General features: G+C 55.9%; 1 protein-coding gene across 1 annotated transcript in view; it reads left to right on the top strand.

Moving 5' to 3' along the window:
* Nucleotides 1–19,463, top strand: part of LOC121270149 (telomerase protein component 1-like) — a 54,865-nt gene that overhangs the window by 6,161 nt on the left and 29,241 nt on the right. The window contains exons 2-6 of the mRNA XM_041175458.1: nt 342–488; nt 634–828; nt 9,017–9,198; nt 13,413–13,563; nt 13,860–14,039. Coding sequence (XP_041031392.1) covers nt 342–488; nt 634–828; nt 9,017–9,198; nt 13,413–13,563; nt 13,860–14,039 — 855 coding nt within the window. The remainder of the gene's footprint in view (nt 1–341; nt 489–633; nt 829–9,016; nt 9,199–13,412; nt 13,564–13,859; nt 14,040–19,463) is intronic.

Here is a 19,463-nt window from a genome sequence, read left to right as displayed (position 1 = left end):
ACACCGGGCTGCCTGTTCCTATCCGGGGGGGATTAACCCTCTCACCCACCCCTCTCCCAGTCACAGTCAGACACCAGGCCGCCTGATCCTATCTGGGGGGAATTAACCCTCTCACCCACCCCTCTACCAGTTACAGTCAGACACCGGGCTGCCTGTCCCTATCCGGGGATGGGTTAACCCTCATACCCACCTTCTCTCCCAGATACAGTCAGACATCGGACAGTCTGTTCCCACCACAGGGGATTAACCCTCTCACGCACATCACTCCCAGTTACAGTCAGACACCGGGCAGCCTGTTCCTATCCTGAGGGGATTAACCCTCTCACCCACCTCTCCCCCAGTTACAGTCAGACACCGGGCCGCCTGTTCCTCTCGGAGGTTCGCTCCGGCGTCCTGGACCCAGCGCCGGCCGCAGCGGCGACGAGCGCAAGGAGACCTGGCCGGCCTCGGAAGGTGCCGGAGAACGACCCCAGGCGATCTACGGCGCCGCAGGGCTGCCCCCCCTCCTCCCCGCCACCCCGCCCCCACCCCCACCCTGCGCTGGCTCTCCGGCGTCTGACGTTCTCAGGTGTTTATATTTCCTGTGCCTGTTTCTCGCCCCCCCCCCCCCCCCCCGCCCCCCACCCCCCGCAGGTGGATCCCGGCCCGGAGGAACCATCGGTGGCCGACGAGGACACCCTGCAGGAGGCCTTCCTGGAGGAGCAGAGCGGCCAGCGGCACGGGCGGTCCAGGCAGCTGGCCGCCGCCGTCGCGGCCGTCCGGGAGCGCCGGGGAGGAGCCGCGCTCGTCGTCCACGGCCGGCCCGGCGAGGGGAAGACCACCTTCATGGTACGTTCTGGGCCACCGCCCCCCCGCCCCGCCGAACCTCGATCGCGGCGGCCAGCTTCCCCTCACCTACCCTAACGGCTCCTGCCCTTCCCCCCAGTCTCTCCCCCCCACCCCCCCCCCCCCCCCCCCCATTACCAACCCTCTCGGGGGGGGTGGGGAAGAGGGATGGGGGCTGGGATGGAGGGGTGTGGGGGAAGGGTGGGGGGGACAGGGGGGTGGTGTGGGGGGAGGGCTGGGGGGGGGGAGAGGGGAGGGGTAGGGGGAAGGGGGGTGGGAGGGGGGAGGGGGGAGGGGGAGGGGTGGGGAGGGGGTGGGATGTGGGGGAGGGGGGAGGGGTGTGGGGGGAGGGGGAGGAGGAGGAGGGGGGAGGGCTGGGGGGAAGAGGGGAGGCGGGGGCGGCTCCACCCGATGTTGGAACTAACCGGGATGAGCCACCGCCAAGGGCGCGGGTCAAAGGTCGGTCTTTGAGAGGCGAGTGGGTCACTTCCCGGGATGTAGGGAGGAGGGGTGGGGTTTGTCTTACAAGGGGGCAGAATCTCGAAGATCGTGGTGGAGTTGGGGGGGGGGAGGGGGTGGGGGAGCCGGTGCCAACTCTTTTCTTTGAAACTTCCTCCTGCTCACCCACCCTCAACAACAAAAAAAAAAGGGGGACGGTAGACATCAGTTGAAAATTTCAGGAACTGAAAAGACTGGTGGATCTTCGTTGGGTAGGGACGTTAAGGATTACGGGTGGAGTTACGATCGGGATCGACCCCTGGTCCCGTTGAATGGCGGAGCAGGCTGGGAGGGGGGGTGGGGGTGGAACATCCCCCTCCCTGTCCCGATCCTCACACCTTTGCCAGCCCTCGCTGGGGGTTTCTCCACCCCCCTCCCCCAGCCGGGGGAAACACCTGACGGGCGTCTGGAGAGTGGGTGCAGCCTGCAGGAGCTGAAGGGGCAGTCAATGCCTCGCGTATAGGGGAGAGGAGCTGCACCACGTACAGGGTGTAGGTGAGACTGTGCCAAGAGCACTGTGTACAGCTCCGGCCTCCTTACTTAAGGGGGGACACACCTGCGCTGGAGGCCGTTGGGAGAAGGTTCGCTCGGCCGATTCCCGGGATGAAGGGGGGGGGGGTTTGTCTCATGGGGAAAGGTTGAGCAGGTTGGGGGCCGGTACCCATTGGGGTTTAGAAGAACGAGAGGGGATCTTATTGAGACAGATAAGATCCTGAGGGGGGTGGGGGGGGTGTGGGGAGAGGGTGTTTGACAGGGTGGATGCTGAGAGGATGTTTCCCCCTCGAGGGGGAGAATCTAGAACGGTGGGGGGGGGGTGGCACAGTTTAAAAATAAGGTGGGGTGGGTCTCCCATTGAAGAAGGAGACGAGGAGGAATTTCTTCTCTCGGTGTGGGGGGTGGGGGGGGATCAGTCTGTGGGATTCTCTCCCCCCCCCCCCCCCACAGAGAGCGGCGGAGGTCGGGTCACTGAATATATCTGAGGCCGAGTTAGACAGAGTTGCGATCGATGAGGGGAGTCAAGGGTTATGGGGTGGGGAGGGGGGAGTAGAGGGTTTTGGGGGAGGGAAGGGGAGGGGGGAGTAGAGGGTTTTGGGGGAGGGAGGGAAGGGGAGAGACAGACAGGAAAGTGGAGTCGAGGCCACAATCAGATCAGCCGCGATATGACGGAGGAGTCTCGAGGGGCCGAATGGCCTCCTCCACATGGACGTTGACAGCACAGGAGGAGGCCATTCAGCCCATCGTGTCTGTGCTGGTCAACCAAGAGCTGACTACGCTAATCCCATTTTTCAGCGCTCGGCCCATAGCCCTGGAGGCTATGGCAACGCAGTGAATATCTAAATACCTCTTAAATGTTAGGAGAGTTTCAGACTCGACCACCCTTTCAGGCAGTGAGCTCCAGACTCCCACCGCCCTCTGGGTGAAAACATTTCTCCTCAACTCCCCTCTCAGCCTTCTACCTCTTACCTTAAATCTATGCCCCTTGGTTATTGACCTCTCTACTAATGGAAAAAGTCCCTTCCTATCCATCCTATCTTTGCCCCTCACAATCTTATACACCACTATCAGGTCCCCTCTCAACCTTCGCTGCTCCAAGGAAAACAACCCCAGCCTAACTAACCTTTCCTCATAGCTCAGACTCTCCAGCCCAGGCAGCGTCCTGGTGAATCTCCTCTGCGCCCTCTCCAGTGCAATCACATCCTTCTTGTAATGTGGTGACCAGAACTGCACACAGTACTCCAGCTGTGGCCCAACCAGCGTTTTACACAGTTCCAGCATAACCTCCCTGATCTTGTATTCTACGCCTCGGCTAATAAAGGCAAGTATCCCACGTGCCTCCTTAACCATCTTATCTACCTGTGCTGCTACCTTCAGGGATTTGTGGATGTGCAGACCAAGGTCCCTCAGTGATCTTCAGTACTTTCTAGGGTCCCACCATTCATAGGTTAATCCCTCGCCTTGTTAGCAGCCCCCACCCACCCAGATGCATTACCTCACTGCTCCTAATTCTGTTGTTTATACATTGTGTCCATCCCCCTCCACTACCCAGCATTTAGAGTGTGCATTGCGTTCAATTCTGGACACCGGTACCTCTGGAAGGCAGCACTGGGCTTGAAGGAGGGGAGCCGCAGAGACTCACCAGAGTGAGTGCACGAAAGAGATGAGGACGATGAGGCCATTGGGCCTGGGCCTTGTATTCACTCGAATTTGGAGGGCTAATGGGCCATCGAATCGAGGCGTTTCAGATGATGGAAGAGTTTGACGGGGTTGACGAGCGGGGAAATATCCTCTGTTTGCGGGGATTGAGGGGTGGGGTGTGTCTGGAGGAGCCCTGAACAAGGGGGCAGAACCTTTACAATGAGTGTTTGGGGTGGGGGCGCGATGTCAGGAAACTCTCCTTCACGCGGAGGTAAGTGCAGATCTGTAACGTCTCCCCCCCGGCCCCCCCCCACCAGACTAAAAGCAGCTGTGGGGCTGGTTCGGGTGGAAAATTTCCAACCTGAGATGGGTAGTTTTTTGAGGCAAGGTGACTAAACCGAGTCGGCTGTAACTGGAATTGAGATCGGGCACGATCCAACTGAAAGGCAGAACGAGCTCGAGGGGGAGGGTGGTCTCTTCCTCCTCCTGCAAGTCGGGAGTGCGATGGGATACTCCCTCCATCCAGCCCTTCGACATTCAATCCCTCCATCCACCCTTTCGACATTCACTCTCTCCATCCAACCCTTCAACATTCACTCCCTCCACCCACCCCTTCAACATTCACTCCCCTCATCCACCCCTTCGACATTCACTCCCTCCATCCACCCCTTCAACATTCACTCCCTCCATCCAACCCTTCAACATTCACTCCCTCCACCCACCACTTCAACATTCACTCCCTCCATCCACCCCTTCGACATTCACTCCCTCCATCCAACTCTTCGACATTCACTCCCCTCACCCCTTCAACATTCACTCCCCCCATCCACCCCTTCAACATTCACTCCCTCCATCCAACCCTTCAACATTCACTCCCTCCATCCAACCCTTCAACATTCACTCCCTCAATCCAACCCTTCAACATTCACTCCCTCCACCCACCCCTTCAACATTTACTCCCCTCATCCACCCCTTCGACATTCACTCCCTCCATCCAACCCTTCGACATTCACTCCCTCCATCCACCCCTTCAACATTCACTCCCTCCATCCACCCCTTCAACATTCACTCCCTCCATCCACCCCTTCAACATTCACTCCCTCCACCCACCCCTTCAACATTCACTCCCCTCATCCACCCCTTCAACATTCACTCCCTCCATCCAACCCTTCGACATTCACTCCCCTCACCCCTTCAACATTCACTCCCTCCATCCACCCCTTCAACATTCACTCCCTCCATCCAACCCTTCAACATTCACTCCCTCCATCCACCCCTTCAACATTCACTCCCTCCATCCAACCCTTCAACATTCACTCCCTCCATCACCTTCAACATTCACTCCCTCCACCACCTTCAACATTCACTCCCTCCACCACCTTCAACATTCACTCCCTCCACCACCTTCAACATTCACTCCCTCCACCACCTTTAACATTCACTCCCTCCGCCACCTTCAACATTCACTCCCTCCGCCACCTTCAACATTCACTCCCTCCGCCACCTTCAACATTCACTCCCTCCGCCACCTTCAACATTCACTCCCTCCGCCACCTTCAACATTCACTCCCTCCGCCACCTTCAACATTCACTCCCTCCGCCACCTTCAACATTCACTCCCTCCACCACCTTCAACATTCACTCCCTCCGCCACCTTCAACATTCACTCCCTCCGCCACCTTCAACACTCACTCCCTCCGCCACCTTCAACATTCACTCCCCTCATCCACCCCTTCAACATTCACTCCCTCCATCCAACCCTTCGACATTCACTCCCCTCACCCCTTCAACATTCACTCCCTCCATCCACCCCTTCAACATTCACTCCCTCCACCCAACCCTTCAACATTCACTCCCTCCGCCACCTTCAACATTCACTCCCTCCGCCACCTTCAACATTCACTCCCTCCGCCACCTTCAACACTCACTCCCTCCGCCACCTTCAACATTCACTCCCCTCATCCACCCCTTCAACATTCACCCTCCCTCCATCCAACCCTTCGACATTCACTCCCCTCACCCCTTCAACATTCACGCCCTCCATCCACCCCTTCAACATTCACTCCCTCCATCCACCCCTTCAACATTCACTCCCTCCATCCACCCCTTCAACATTCACTCCCTCCATCCACCACCTTCAACATTCACTCCCTCCATCCACCCCTTCAACATTCACTCCCTCCATCCACCCCTTCAACATTCACTCCCTCCATCCAACCCTTCAGCATTCACTCCCCTCACCCCTTCAACATTCACTCCCTCCATCCAACCCTTCAACATTCACTCCCTCCATCCAACCCTTCAACATTCACTCCCTCCATCACCTTCAACATTCACTCCCTCCACCACCTTCAACATTCACTCCCTCCACCACCTTCAACATTCACACCATCCACCACCTTCAACATTCACTCCCTCCGCCACCTTCAACATTCACTCCCTCCGCCACCTTCAACATTCACTCCCTCCGCCACCTTCAACATTCACTCCCTCCGCCACCTTCAACATTCACTCCCTCCGCCACCTTCAACATTCACTCCCTCCGCCACCTTCAACATTCACTTCCTCCGCCACCTTCAACATTCACTCCCTCCGCCTCCTTCAACATTCACTCCCTCCTCCACCTTCAACATTCACTCCCTCCATCCACCACCTTCAACATTCACTCCCTCCATCCACCACCTTCAACATTCACTCCCTCCATCCACCACCTTCAACATTCAATCCCTCCATCCACCACCTTCAACATTCACTCCCTCCCTCCACCACCTTCAACATTCACTCCCTCCATCCACCACCTTCAACATTCACTCCCTCCATCCACCACCTTCAACATTCACTCCCTCCGCCACCTTCAACATTCACTCCCTCCGCAACCTTCAACATTCACTCCCTCCATCCAACCCTTCAACATTCACTCCCTCCATCCACCACCTTCAACATTCACTCCCTCCGCCACCTTCAACATTCACTCCCTCTGCCTCCTTCAACATTCACTCCCTCTATCCACCACCTTCAACATTCACTCCCTCCATCCACCACCTTCAACATTCACTCCCTCCATCCACCACCTTCAACATTCAATCCCTCCATCCACCACCTTCAACATTCACTCCCTCCACCACCTTCAATATTCACTCCCTCCATCCACCACCTTCAACATTCAATCCCTCCATCCACCACCTTCAACATTCAATCCCTCCATCCACCACCTTCAACATTCACTCCCTCCCTTCACCACCTTCAACATTCACTCCCTCCATCCACCACCTTCAACATTCACTCCCTCCATCCACCACCTTCAACATTCACTCCCTCCATCCGCCACCTTCAACATTCACTCCCTCCACCACCTTCAACATTCACTCCCTCCACCACTTCCAACATTCACTCCCTCCGCCACCTTCAACATTCACTCCCTCCGCCACCTTCAACATTCACTCCCTCTGCCACCTTCAACATTCACTCGCTCCGCCACCTTCAACATTCGCTCCCTCCGCCACCTTCAACATTCGCTCCCTCCGCCACCTTCAACATTCGCTCCCTCCGCCAGCTTCAACATTCACTCCCTCCGCCAGCTTCAACATTCACTCCCTCCGCCACCTTCAACATTCACTCCCTCCGCCACCTTCAACATTCACTCCCTCCATCCAACCCTTCAACATTCACTCCCTCCATCCACCATCTTCAACATTCACTCCCTCCATCCACCACCTTCAACATTCACTCCCTCTGCCACCTTCAACATTCACTCCCTCCGCCACCTTCAACATTCACTCCCTCCGCCACCTTCAACATTCACTCCCTCCGCCTCCTTCAACATTCACTCCCTCCGCCTCCTTCAACATTCACTCCCTCCGCCTCCTTCAACATTCACTCCCTCCACCACCTTCAACATTCACTCCGTCCATCCACCACCTTCAACATTCAATCCCTCCATCCACCACCTTCAACATTCAATCCCTCCATCCACCACCTTCAACATTCAATCCCTCCATCCACCACCTTCAACATTCACTCCCTCCCTCCACCACCTTCAACATTCACTCCCTCCATCCACCACCTTCAACATTCACTCCCTCCCTCCACCACCTTCAACATTCACTCCCTCCATCCACCACCTTCAACATTCACTCCCTCCATCCACCACCTTCAACATTCACTCCCTCCATCCACCACCTTCAACATTCACTCCCTCCATCCACCACCTTCAACATTCACTCCCTCCGCCACCTTCAACATTCACTCCCTGCACCTTCAACATTCACTCCCTTCGCCACCTTCAACATTCACCCCCTCCACCACCGACGTACAGTAGCAGCAGTGTGTGTACCATCTACAAGATGCACCACAGCAACTCACCGAGGCTCCTTCGACAGCACCTTCCAAACCCATCTAGAAGGACGAGGGCAGCAGACGCACGGGGAACACCCCCACCTGGAAGTTCCCCTCCGAACCGCACTCGCCATCCCGACTTGGAAATATATGGGCGGTTCCTTACCTGTCGCTGGGTCAAAATCCTGAGAACTCCCTCCCTAACAGCACAGTGGATGTACCTACACCACTGCGGCTGCAGCGGTTCAATGTAGCAGCTCCCCCACCGCCACCTTCTCAAGGGGGCAATTAGGGACGGGCCATAAACGCTGGGCCTGGCCCAGTGACGCCCACGTCCCGTGAATGTATGACTGAAATCCTCTGGCAGTCGGAGTTCTGGCACATGTCGAAACATCGAAAATTTAAGGGGATGCGGCTGGTGGGTGGGTGGGGGATGGGTGGGAGATGTGGGGGGCCATTCAGCCCATCGTGTCCACCCTGGCTGAAAGGGCGAGCCATTCTAAACCCACCCACCAGCTCTCGGCTCCTGAGCTCTGGAAGTTTCAGCGCCTCGACTGCACGACCGAACGTGATGAGGGTTTCTGCCTTGGCCCCTCCCTCCCTCCCTCCCGGGTCCCACATTGGCATCTCCACCCTCCTCCGTCATCCGGCAAGACCACGGCTGACCCACTGCCTCGACTCCGCCCCCCCCCCCCCCACCACCTCGCTCCCCCCTTGTCTCCTGGCCGTACCTGGAGGGCGACTGGACCTCGGGCTCCAGAGCTGGCACCTCGGGAGGCTGAGACGACACCCCCCTCTGGGGAAAAGACTCCCAAAGCCTCAGCGCCCTCGGAGTGAAGAGACTCCTCCTCACCTCGGTCCCAATTGGCCTCCCCCTTTTTCTGAGACTGTGGCCCCTAGTTATAGACACCCCCCCTCCCTCCAACCAACCAACCACCCAACCCCCCAGCCTGGGGTTGGTGGGGGGAACCTGCTTTCACACGGAGAGCCCTGCAAGAATACTGTACTCCTCAGGGCGATAGATTGCTGTCACCGGTCGTAACTCCTCGAGGACCGGGGGTCCGCAGTGAGCGCTGACCGTTCAGGAATTGCAAACAGATCCCACCACTCGTTCCCCTACCACCCCACCACCCACCCCCCCAACCCCCCTCACTCCCAGCACAGATCCCGACAAGGGGCCTCGCTAATGCACAACCTCTTTCCCCTTCGTGCCCCGTTGTAGGCCAGCCTGGTGACCCAGCTCGCCCTCGGCGACCAGGAGAGGCGCTCTGGGCCCACCGACCTCCTCTTCCACTTCACGGCGGCCAGCGAGACTTCCCAGGATGGCGCCAGCATGCTCCAGCGCCTCTGCATCTTGCTCGACGACAGGCTGAAAGGGCAGCAGGAGATCCCGCGGAGTTACAGGTGAGGAGGGAACTGCCCCTCTTTATTCAGCAGAGTGAGGAATACTGACCGTGTAACTGTACAGAGTCATTGTTTATTCAGCATGGTGAGGATTACTGACTGTGTAACTGTGCAGAGACACTGTTTATTCAGCAGGGTGAGGATTACTGACTGTGTAACTGTACAGAGTCACTGTTTATTCAGCAGTGTGAGGATTACTGACTGTGTAACTGTACAGAGTCACTGTTTATTCAGCAGGGTGAGGATTACTGACTGTGTAACTGTACAGAGTCACTGTTTATTCAGCAGAGTGAGGATTACTGACTGTGTAACTGTACAGAGTCACTGTTTATTCAGCAGGGTGAGGATTACTGACTGTGTAACTGTACAGAGTCACTGTTAATTCATCAGGGTGAGGATTACTGACTGTGTAACTGTACAGAGTCACTGTTTATTCAGCAGTGTGAGGATTACTGACTGTGTAACTGTACAGAGTCACTGTTTATTCAGCAGGGTGAGGATTACTGACTGTAACTGTACAGAGTCACTGTTTACTCAGCAGAGTGAGGATTACTGATTGTGTAACTGTACAGAGTCACTGTTTATTCAGCAGGGTGAGGATTACTGACTGTGTAACTGTACAGAGACACTGTTTATTCAGCAGGGTGAGGATTACTGACTGTGTAACTGTACAGAGTCACTGTTTATTCATCAGGGTGAGGATTACTGACTGTGTAACTGTACAGTCACTGTTTATTCAGCAGGGTGAGGATTACTGACTGTGTAACTGTACAGAGTCACTGTTTATTCATCAGGGTGAGGATTACTGACTGTGTAACTGTACAGAGTCACTGTTTATTCTGCAGTGTGAGGATTACTGACTGTGTAACTGTACAGAGTCACTGTTTATTCAGCAGGATGAGGATTACTGACTGTGTAACTATACAGAGTCACTGTTTATTCAGCAGGATGAGGATTACTGACTATGTAACTGTACAGAGTCACTGTTTATTCAGCAGGGTGAGGATTACTGACTGTGTAACTGTACAGTCACTGTTTATTCAGCAGGATGAGGATTACTGACTGTATAACTGTACAGAGTCACTGTTTATTCAGCAGGATGAGGATTACTGACTGTGTAACTGTACACAGTCACTGTTTATTCAGCAGGGTGAGGCTTACTGACTGTGTAACTGTACAGTCACCGTTTATTCAGCAGGGTGAGGATTACTGACTGTGTAACTGTACAGAGTCACTGTTTATTCAGCAGGGTGAGGATTACTGACTGTGTAACTGTATAGAGACACTGTTTATTCAGCAGGGTGAGGATTACTGACTGTGTAACTGTACAGAGTCACTGTTTATTCAGCAGGGTGAGGATTACTGACTGTGTAACTGTACAGAGTCACTGTTTATTCAGCAGGATGAGGATTACTGACTGTGTAACTATACAGAGTCACTGTTTATTCAGCAGGATGAGGATTACTGACTGTGTAACTATACAGAGTCACTGTTTATTCACCAGGGTGAGGATTACTGACTGTGTAACTGTACAGTCACTGTTTATTCAGCAGGATGAGGATTACTGACTGTATAACTGTACAGAGTCACTGTTTATTCAGCAGGATGAGGATTACTGACTGTGTAACTGTACAGAGTCACTGTTTATTCAGCAGGGTGAGGCTTACTGACTGTGTAACTGTACAGTCACTGTTTATTCAGCAGTGTGAGGATTACTGACTGTGTAACTGTACAGAGTCACTGTTTATTCAGCAGGGTGAGGATTACTGACTGTGTACATGTACAGAGTCACTGTTTATTCATCAGGGTGAGGATTACTGACTGTGTAACTGTACAGAGTCACTGTTTATTCACCAGGGTGAGGATTACTGACTGTGTAACTGTACAGAGACACTGTTTATTCAGCAGGATGAGGATTACTGACTGTGTAACTGTACAGTCACTGTTTATTCAGCAGGATGAGGATTACTGACTGTGTAACTGTACACAGTCACTGTTTATTCAGCAGGGTGAGGCTTACTGACTGTGTAACTGTACAGTCACTGTTTATTCAGCAGTGTGAGGATTACTGACTGTGTAACTCTACAGAGTCACAGTTCAGCAGGGTGAGGATTACCTACTGTGTAACTGTACAGAGTCACTGTTTATTCAGCAGGTTGAGGATTACTGACTGTATAACTGTACAGAGTCACTGTTTATTCAGCAGGTTGAGGATTACTGACTGTATAACTGTACAGAGTCACTGTTTATTCAGCAGGATGAGGATTACCTACTGTGTAACTGTACAGAGTCACTGTTTATTCAGCAGGATGAGGATTACCTACTGTGTAACTGTACAGAGTTACTGTTTATTCAGCAGGGTGAGGATTACTGACTGTGTAAATGTACAGAGTCACTGTTTATTCAGCAGGGTGAGGATTACTGACTGTATAACTGTACAGAGTCACTGTTTATTCAGGAGGATGAGGATTACCTACTGTGTAACTGTACAGAGTCACTGTTTATTCAGCAGGGTGAGGATTACTGACTGTGTAACTGTACAGAGTCACTTTATTCAGCAGGATGAGAATTACTGACTGTATAACTGTACAGAGTCACTGTTTATTCAGCAGGGTGAGGATTACTGACTGTGTAACTGTACAGAGTCACTGTTTATTCAGCAGTGTGAGGATTACTGACTGTGTAACTGTACAGAGTCACTGTTTATTCAGCAGGGTGAGGATTACTGACTGTGTAACTGTACAGAGTCACTGTTTATTCAGCAGGGTGAGGATTACTGACTGTGTAACTGTACAGAGTCACTGTTTATTCAGCAGTGTGAGGATTACTGACTGTGTAACTGTACAGAGTCACTGTTTATTCAGCAGGATGAGGATTACTGACTGTGTAACTATACAGAGTCACTGTTTATTCAGCAGGATGAGGATTACTGACTGTGTAACTGTACAGAGTCACTGTTTATTCAGCCGGGTGAGGATTACTGACTGTGTAACTGTACAGTCACTATTTATTCAGCAAGATGAGGATTACTGATTGTATAACTGTACAGAGTCACTGTTTATTCAGCAGGATCAGGATTACTGACTGTGTAACTGTACAGAGTCACTGTTTATTCAGCAGGGTGAGGCTTACTGACTGTGTAACTGTACAGTCACTGTTTATTCAGCAGTGTGAGGATTACTGACTGTGTAACTGTACAGAGTCACTGTTTATTCAGCAGGGTGAGGATTACTGACTGTGTACATGTACAGAGTCACTGTTTATTCATCAGGGTGAGGATTACTGACTGTGTAACTGTACAGAGTCACTGTTTATTCAGCAGGGTGAGGATTACTGACTGTGTAACTGTACAGAGACACTGTTTATTCAGCAGGATGAGGATTACTGACTGTGTAACTGTACAGTCACTGTTTATTCAGCAGGATGAGGATTACTGACTGTGTAACTATACAGAGTCACTGTTTATTCAGCAGGATGAGGATTACTGACTGTGTAACTGTACACAGTCACTGTTTATTCAGCAGGGTGAGGCTTACTGACTGTGTAACTGTACAGTCACTGTTTATTCAGCAGTGTGAGGATTACTGACTGTGTAACTCTACAGAGTCACAGTTCAGCAGGGTGAGGATTACCTACTGTGTAACTGTACAGAGTCACTGTTTATTCAGCAGGTTGAGGATTACTGACTGTATAACTGTACAGAGTCACTGTTTATTCAGCAGGGTGAGGATTACTGACTGTGCAACTGTACAGAGTCACTGTTTATTCAGCAGGGTGAGGATTACTGACTGTGTAACTGTACAGAGTCACTGTTTATTCAGCAGTGTGAGGATTACTGACTGTGTAACTGTACAGAGTCACTGTTTATTCAGCAGGGTGAGGATTACTGACCGTGTAACTGTACAGAGTCACTGTTTATTCAGCAGGGTGAGGATTACTGACTGTGTAACTGTACAGAGTCACTGTTTATTCAGCAGGATGAGGATTACTGACTGTGTAACTATACAGAGTCACTGTTTATTCAGCAGGGTGAGGATTACTGACTGTGTAACTGTACAGAGTCACTGTTTATTCAGCAGGGTGAGGATTACTGACTGTGTAACTGTACAGAGTCACTGTTTATTCAGCAGAGTGAGGATTACTGACTGTGTAACTGTACAGAGTCACTGTTTATTTAACAGGGTAAGGCTCAGTTCCTGTATTTTCCTCCACAGAGGTCTTGTGTTGATGTTCCAGTCTCTGTTGGAACGTTTTGCGCACTCTCAGCCGCGAGGGTACTTGGTGCTGGTGATCGATGGGGCTGACTGTGTCCGCACTGGGAATGACCAACGCACATCGGACTGGATCCCGGAGAAAGTGCCAGATGTGAGTATCTCTGCGACGCTCCTGCAATGCAATTAGCTCTTCCTGCACTTCCCCAACCCCTCTCTTCCCCCGACCCATCGCTCGTGCCCCCCTCGTTGGCACCCCCCTCCACCCCCCCGGCCCCTCGCTCACTTCCCCCCCCGGCCCCTTGCCCCCCCCACCCCCCCCCCGGCCCCTTGCTCCCTCCCTCTCTATGTCTTTCTCTCTGGGCCTCTTGGTGTGTGGGAAACCAGCTGCTTGACCTCTGATTCCTGGCGAGTCGGCCGCTTGAGCTGCTGCTCTGATTTCCCTTTCAGCGGGTGTCCCTGGTGCTGAGCGTTACTGAGGACTCGCCTCTGCTCCGCACCCTGGCCAAGCACAGGGGGACTGTCACCATCCGCCTGGGCCCGCTGGAGCCGCTGGACAGGTCGGAGATCGTGCGGAGGAGACTGGCCGTCTACGGGAAGAAGCTGGAGGAGTCGGCATTCAACAACCAGGTGAGGGTGCGGGGGCAGGAGCAGTGGCACCTCAATGACCCAGTGAGGGCCAGCGGGCAGGAGCAGGGTCACCTCATTAACCCAGTGAGGGCCAGCGGGCAGGAGCAGGGGCACCTCAATGACCCATTGAGGGACAGTGGGCAGGAGCAGGGACACCTGAATAACCCCAATGAGGGCCAGCGTGCAGGAGCAGGGACACGTCAGTGACCCAGTGAGGGCGAGCGGGCAGAAGCAGGGACACCTCAATAACGCAGTGAGGGCCAGCGGGCAGAGGCAGGGGAACCTCAATGACCCAGTGAGGGCCAGCGGGCAGGAGCAGGAACACCTCAATGACCAAGTGAGGGCCAGCAGGCTAGAGCAGGGACACCTCAGTAACCCAGTGAGGGCCAGTGGGCAGGAGCAGGGACACCTCAGTAACCCAGTGAGGGCCAGTGGGCAGGAGCAGGGCCACCTCAATGTCCCAGTGAGGGCGAGTGGGCAGGAACATGGAAACCTCATTGACCCAGTGAGGCCCAACGAGCAGGAGCAGGGAGATCTCAATAACCCAGTGAGGGGCAGCAGTTAGGAGCAGGGGCACCTCAGTGACCCAGTGAGGGCCAGCGGGCAGGAACAGGGACACCTCAATAACACAGTGAAGGACAGCGGGCAGGAGTAGGGCCTCCTCAGTAACACAGTGAGGGCGACCGGGCTGGAGCAGGGGGACATCTATGTCCCAGTGAGGTGGTGGGGGGTGTGGGTGAGCGGGCAGGAGCAGGGAAAACTCACTGACCCAGTGAGGGCCAGTGGGCAGGAGCAAGGGCACCTCAATAACCCAGAGAGGGCCAGCGGGCAGGAGCAGGGACACCTCAGTGACCCAGTGAGGGCCAGCGGGCAGGAGCAGGGACACCTCAATAACGCAGTGAGGGCCAGTGTGCAGAAACAGAGGCACTTCAATGAACCAGTCAGGGGGGTTGAGCAGGCAGGAGAAGGAACACCTCAATAACCCAGTGAGGGCCAGCGGGCAGGAGCAAGGACACCTCAATGACCCAGTGAGGGCGGGTGGGCAAGAGCAGGGAAACCCCAGTGACCCAGTGACGGCCAGCGAGCAGGGAGGAGCAGGGACATCTCAATAATCCAGTGAGGGCCAGCGAGCAGGAGCAGGGACACCTCAATGACCCAGTGAGGGCCAGCGAGCAGGAACAGATGCACCTCAATGAACCAGTGAGGGGGGTTGAGCGGGCAAGAGAAGGAACACCTCAATAACACAATGAGGGCCACCGGGCAGAAGCAGGGACACTTCAGTGACCCAGTGAGGGCCAGTGGGCAGGACCAGGGACACCTCAATAACCCAGTGAGGGCCAGCAGGCAGGAGCAGGGGCAACTCAATAACCCAGTGAGGGCCAGCAGGCAGGAGCAGGGGCAACTCAATAACCCAGTGAGGGCCAGCAGGCAGGAGCAGGGACACCTCAATAACCCAGTGAGGGCCAGCAGGCAGGACCAGGGACACCTCAATAACCCAGTGAGGGCCAGCAGGCAGGAGCAGGGGCACCTCAATAACCCAGTGAGGGCCAGCGGGCCGGCAGGAGCAGGGACACCTCAATAACCCAGTGAGGACCAGCGGGCAGGAGCAGGAGCTCCTGAATAACTTGTTCAGGGCGAGCAGACAGCGGCAGGGACACCTCAATAACTCAGTGAGGGTGAGTGGGCAGGAGCAGAAGCAACTCAATGAACCAGTGAGGGGGGTTGAGCGGGCAGGAGAAGGAACACCACAATAACACAATGAGGGCCAGCGGGTAGAAACAGAGGCACCTCAATGAACCAGTCAGGGGGGGTGAGCGGGCAGGAGAAGGAACACCTCAATAGCCCAGTGAGGGCCAGCGGGCAGGAGCACGGACACTTCAATTACCCAGTGAGGGCCAGCGGGCAGGAGCAAGGGCACCTCAATAACCCAGTGAGGGCCAGCGGGCAGGAGCAGAGACACTTCAATAACCCAGTGAGGGCCAGCGGGCAGGAGCAAGGACACCTCAATGACCCAGTGAGGGTGAGTGGGCAAGAGCATGGAAACCCCAGTGACCCAGTGACGGCCAGCGAGCAGGGAGGAGCAGGGACACCTCAATAACCCAGTGAGGGCCAGCGGGCAGGAGCAGGGACACCTCAATAACACAGTGAGGGCCAGCGGGCAGGAGCAGGGACACCTCAATGACCCAGTGAGGGCCAGTGGGCAGGAACAGATGCACCTCAATGAACCAGTGAGGGGGGTTGAGCGGGCAAGAGAAGGAACACCTCAATAACACAATGAGGGCCACCGGGCAGAAGCAGGCACACTTCAGTGACCCAGTGAGGGCCAGTGGGCAGGAGCAAGGGCACCTCAATAACCCAGTCAGGGCCAGCAGGCAGGACCAGGGACACCTCAATAACCCAGTGAGGGCCAGCGGGCCTGGCAGGAGCAAGGACACCTCAATAACTCAGTGAGGGCCAGCGGGCAGGAGCCGGGATACCTCAATCACCTAGTGAAGGCCAGAAGGCAGGAGCAGGGGCACCTCAATAACCCAGTGAGGGCCAGCGGGCAGGAGCAGGGAGACCTCCATAACTCAGTGAGGGCCAGCGGGCAGGAGCAGAGACACTGCAATAACCCAGTGAGGGCCAGCGGGCAGGAGCAGGGACACCTCAATGACCCAGTGAGGGCCAGCAGGCAGGAGCAGGGAGACCTCAATAACCCAGTGACGGGGGTCGTGCAGGAGCAGGGACACCTCACTGCCACAGTGAGGGCCAGCGGGCAGGAGCAGGGACACCTCAATAACACAGTGAGGGCCAGCAGGGTGGAGCAGGGGCACCTCAATGACCCAGTGAGGGCCAGCGGGCAGGAGCAGGAACTCCTGAATAACCCATTCAGGGCGAGCCGACAGCGGCAGGGACACCTCATTAACCCAGTGAGGGCCAGGGGGCAGGAGCCGGGACACCTCAACGACCCAGTGAGGGCCAGCGGGCAGAAACAGAGGCACCTCAATGACCCAGTGAGGGCCAGCGGGCAGAAACAGAGGCACTTCAATGAACCAGTCGGGGGGGGTGAGCGGGCAGGAGAAGGAACACCTCAATAGCCCAGTGAGGGCCAGCGGGCAGGAGCAGGGACACCTCCGTGTCCCAGTGAGGGCCAGCGGGCAGGAGCAAGGGCACCTCAATAACCCAGAGAGGGCCAGCAGGCAGGAGCAGGGGCACCACAATGACCCAGTGAGGGCCAGCAGGCAGGAGCAGGGAGACCTCAATAACCCAGTGACGGGGGTCGTGCAGGAGCAGGGACACCTCACTGCCACAGTGAGGGCCAGCGGGCAGGAGCAGGGACAGCTCAATAGCCCAGTGAGGGCCAGCAGGCAGGAGTATGGACAGCTCAATAACCCAGTGAGGGCCAGCGGTCAGGAGCAGGGGCACCTCAATGACCTAGTGAGGGCCAGCGGGCAGCAGCAGGGACACCTCAATAACCCAGTGAGGGCCAGCAGGCAGCAGCAGGGATACCTCAATAACCCAGTGAGGGCCAGCGGTCAGGAGCAGGGACACCTCAATAACCCAGTGAGGGCCAGCAGGCAGCAGCAGGGATACCTCAATAACACAGTGAGGGCCAGCAGGGTGGAGCAGGGGCACCTCAATGACCCAGTGAGGGCCAGCGGGCAGGAGCAGGGACACCTCAATGACGCAGTGGGGGCCAGCGGGCAGCAGCAGGGACAGCTCAATAATCCAGTGAGGGCCAGCGGGCAGGCAGGAGCAGGGCTACCTCAATGACCCAGTGAGGGCCAGCGGGCAGGAGCAGGAACTCCTGAATAACCCATTCAGGGCGAGCCGACAGCGGCAGGGACACCTCATTAACCCAGTGAGGGCCGGGGGCAGGAGCCGGGACACCTCAACGACCCAGTGAGAGCCAGCGGGCAGAAACAGAGGCACCTCAATGACCCAGTGAGGGCCAGCGGGCAGAAACAGAGGCACCTCAATGAACCAGTCAGGGGGGTGAGCGGGCAGGAGAAGGAACACCTCAATAGCCCAGTGAGGGCCAGCGGGCAGGAGCAGGGACACCTCCGTGTCCCAGTGAGGGCCAGCGGGCAGGAGCAAGGGCACCTCAATAACCCAGAGAGGGCCAGCAGGCAGGAGCAGGGAAACCTCAATAACCCAGTGAGGGCCAGCAGGCAGGAGCAGGGGCACCTCAATGACCCAGTGAGGGCCAGCGGGCAGGAGCAGGGACACCTCAATCACCCAGTGAGGCCCAGCGGGCAGGTGCAGGAACTTCTGAATAACCCATTCAGGCGAACAGACAGCGGCAGGGACACCTCAATAACTCAGTGCGGGCCAGGGGGCAGGAGCCGGGACACCTCAATGACCCAGTGAGGGCCAGTGGGCAGGAGAAGGAACACCTCAATAACCCAGTGAGGGCCAGCGGGCCGGAGCAGGGACACCTCAATGACCCAGTGAGGGGGGGCCGTGCAGAAGCAGGGACACCCCACTGACCCAGTGAGGGCCAGCGGGCAGGAGCACGGACACCTAAATAACCCAGTGATCGGCCAGCGGGCAGGAGCAGGGACACCTCAATGACCCAGTGTGGGCCAGCGGGCAGGAGCAGGAAATCCTGAATAACCCATTGAGGGTGAGCAGGCAGCGGCAGGGACACCTCAATAACACAGTGAGGGCAAGCGGGCAGGAGCAGGGGCACCTCAATAATCAAGAGAGGGCCAGCGGGCAGCAGCAGGGATACCTCAATAACCCAGTGTGGGCCAGCGGTCAGGAGCAGGGACACCTCAATAACCCAGTGAGGGCCAGCAGGCAGGAGCATGGGCACCTCAATGACCCAGTGAGGGCCAGCGGGCAGGAGCAGAGACACTGCAATAACCCAGTGAGGGCCAGCGGGCAGGAGCAGGGACACCTCAATGACCCAGTGAGGGCCAGCGGGCAGGAGCAGGGAAACCACTTTGACCCAGTGAGGGCCAGCGAGCAGGCAGGAGCAGGGATACCTCAATAACCCAGTGAGGGCCAGCAGGCAGGAGCATGGGCACCTCAATGACCCAGTGAGGGCCAGCGGGCAGGAGCAGCGACACCTCAATAACCCAGTGAGGGCCAGCAGGCAGGAGCAGGGGCGCCTCAATGACCCAGTGAGGGCCAGCGGGCAGGAGCAGGGGCACCTAAATATCCCAGTGAGGGCCAGCGGGCAGGAGCACGGGCACCTCAATGACAGAGGGAGGGCCAGCGGGCAGGAGCAGGGACAGTTCAACGACCCAGTGAGGGCCAGCGGGCAGGAATAGGGACACCTCAATAACCCAGTGACGGGGGTCGTGCAGGAGCAGGGACACCTCACTGACACAGTGAGGGCCAGCGGGCAGGAGCAGGGACACCTCAATGACCTAGTGAGGGGGGTTGAGCAGGTAGGAGCAGGGGCACCTCAATGACCCAGTGAGGGCCAGCGGGCAG

This window comes from Carcharodon carcharias, chromosome 27 (assembly GCF_017639515.1).
Source record: "Carcharodon carcharias isolate sCarCar2 chromosome 27, sCarCar2.pri, whole genome shotgun sequence".
Classification (NCBI taxonomy): domain Eukaryota; kingdom Metazoa; phylum Chordata; class Chondrichthyes; order Lamniformes; family Lamnidae; genus Carcharodon; species Carcharodon carcharias.
Note: the sequence above shows the minus strand (reverse complement) of the source record. Positions and strands in the feature narration are given on the sequence as shown.